The sequence below is a fragment of the Plectropomus leopardus genome, chromosome 21, assembly GCF_008729295.1.
Source record: "Plectropomus leopardus isolate mb chromosome 21, YSFRI_Pleo_2.0, whole genome shotgun sequence".
In the NCBI taxonomy this organism is placed as follows: Eukaryota; Metazoa; Chordata; class Actinopteri; order Perciformes; family Serranidae; genus Plectropomus; species Plectropomus leopardus.
The window spans coordinates 22242531-22245154 of NC_056483.1; the positions used below are offsets into that span (position 1 = coordinate 22242531).

Sequence of the window (2624 nt, forward strand, 5' to 3'; positions counted from 1 at the left end):
AAAAAAAAAAGCCATGTTGTCAAAAATTTTAAAAAAGGCCATAGTATAGTATGTATTCCAAAATATTCCATAGTATAGTGTCGTCCAAACATCATAAAAAAAACGCCATAGTATTGTATGTTGTCCAACAATTACAAAAAATGCCATAGTATAGTATGTTGTTCGAAAAATGCCTTCGTATGGCATGTCGTCCAAAATTGCAAAAAACACGATAGTATAGTGTCGTCTGAAAAACGCCATAGCAAACTTTGTCCAAAAATGACAAAAAATGCCATAGTATAGTTTGCCATCCAAAACAACACAAAAAAAAGCCATAATAAAAAAAGCAGAGTATATCGTCCAAAAATCACAAAAAAGCAATAGTACAGTATGTCGTCCAAAAATTACAGAAAACGCCATAGTTTAGTATGTCATTGAAAAAAATGCCATAGTATAATATGTCGTTTGAAAATGACAAGAAAAGCCATAGTGTACTATTTTGTCAAAACATGACAAAAAACATCTACCATAACAAAAATTGTTAAGTAAAGGATGTTTTCCTTAATGGGAAAAAGAGCCATCGTAAAGTATGTCAGATGTAAACGTTATAGTAATCATACAAAAAACATATCATATCGTTCCTAAGAAAATGTCATACTGTCATAGTACGTAATTTAAAAAATCATAGTACTTTCATTCTGGTAAGGGAGCTTAATCAAGAAAAGGCGGAGTAAATGGCAAGAAGGAGGGAGAGTAAAAATACCAGGACAGGAAGGACTGATCGGCAGAGACGACTGTCTGTCTGTCTGTGTGTGTTTGTGTAGAACATGCTGCGGCTACGTCAGGTGGATACAGTGACTGCCAGTGAGTTGAGGAACATGCAGGAGGTTCTGGTTAGCAAGGAGACAGAGGTGGTCCAATCAGAGAGCACTGCAAGAGGACTAACAACTGGTCAGTGACACGCACCCACACGCACAAAGCCCCGGTGAAACGCACCCTCTTTCGTAAAGCTAACATGCCAAATGGCACATTTTGACTTTCATATTATCACTCTGTGCCCCCTCTCACCTCCATTCAGAGTCCCAGCGCCTGCAGCAGGACCTGGAGAAGGTGCAGCAGCTGGAGGGGAAGATCACAGTGGAGCTCAGCACCCTGAAGGAGCGCATCAGCACCATGGAGTTTGAGCTGGTCACCTACAGGGACCTGGACGCCCTGAGACACACAGCAGAGGAGAAGAAAAAGGTGACAAGTAAACCACAAGCTGAGAGAGTGCAAGTATACAGCTGCTGCGTGTACTACAGTACATGCATTATTCTTGGCATATCTATTAATAGTTGCAGATAGCCCATTAGCTCACTGTGGATCTTTGAACACAGTTGATAAATAAAGCACAAAACTGTAACCTGCATTTTGCTAAACAGCTAAATTATTGGCTAACCAGGTGTACTTGTTGTGGTGCAGAGACTCCAGGAGGACCGCGTGTCCCTCACTCTGCGTCGGGACTCATTCAAACAGCTGCTGGAGGAAATGAACCAGGAATATGAAGTTCTGAAGACCAAACTGCAAGAAAACGAGACCCATGCTCAGGTTAGAATATTTCATACTTTGTGTAGAAAGGCATCACTATATCAGCACAAATACACTGTACTAGCCACAGAGAGAAACATTCATGAGGTGGATTAAAGTTTGTGCTTTGTGTTTTAGCTGGCAAACCTTGAAAGGAAATGGCAACACTTGGAGCAGAACAACTTTGTGATGAAAGAATGTATCCTTGTGAAATCAGCATTTATCGCTTTAGTTCCTGTGTGCGTGTGAATGGGTGAATGCGGCATGTCCTGTGAGAGTGCTTTGAGTGTCAAAAAGAGTAGAAAAGCGCGATACAAGTACAGTCCATTTACTGTTTACCATTTGTCTTAAGACTTCCAAAAATCAGTTGTGTTACCTTCACTGCAGCATCAGTCATCGCGTCCAAATCTCAGGAGAGTGATTACGCCTCAGTCGCCAAGAACGTCTCCCAACAGGTGGCAGAGTACAACAAGAGTCTGATAGAGTCCTTGCAGAACAATAGGAGTTAAAAACACATAGCATAACAGAAAAATAAACATAAACTAAAGACATCTGCAGTCTGTTACAGTTAATGGAGTTGCTTTCTGTACTAAAAGACCCAAAATGTGTCGCTGTAGTCAATGTTTGATGCATTTATCCACGATTTTATATTTAAATGTCGTTGATATTCTGCTGCATTCCTTTCCATGTCACGACTGTAGGTTTCTGTGAGCTAATCTTTAAAGTGCTCCAATCATTTGAATAAAGAGGTTTTGAGAAAATTTACATGCAATGCCTTAATCATTATTTCTCATAAATACATGACAAAATCTATAGTGTAACAGTGTTTCTCACAGATTGCCAGTGTGTTTTCAACATTCTGTCTCCATAGGCTATTTTATGTGGTTTTCAGCTGTTTTTTGGACATGCCATATTTTGACTTTTTTCGCTGTACTATAGTATGATGTTGTCGGTTGTTTTTCGACATGCTATATTATGTTTTTGACAGATTTTTTTAATAAGAATTAGATTTTTTTCGCTTTTGATGTTTTTTGTCATTTTTTTGACCTGCTATATTAAAATGTTTAAAACCACATAAA

The 2624-nt window shown here is 39.0% G+C and overlaps 1 protein-coding gene across 2 annotated transcripts in view; it reads left to right on the top strand.

Annotated features, from left to right (window-relative positions):
- The window catches only part of ift74 (intraflagellar transport 74), a 66944-nt gene extending 64638 nt beyond the window's left edge, over positions 1 to 2306 (top strand). For both annotated transcript variants that reach the window (XM_042510810.1, XM_042510808.1), the window contains exons 16-20: positions 804 to 930; positions 1058 to 1221; positions 1441 to 1566; positions 1684 to 1744; positions 1939 to 2306. In XM_042510810.1, the coding sequence (XP_042366744.1) occupies positions 804 to 930; positions 1058 to 1221; positions 1441 to 1566; positions 1684 to 1744; positions 1939 to 2054 (594 nt within the window). In that variant the 3' untranslated portion in view covers positions 2055 to 2306. The remainder of the gene's footprint in view (positions 1 to 803; positions 931 to 1057; positions 1222 to 1440; positions 1567 to 1683; positions 1745 to 1938) is intronic.
- Positions 2307 to 2624: the final 318 nt, after the last annotated feature.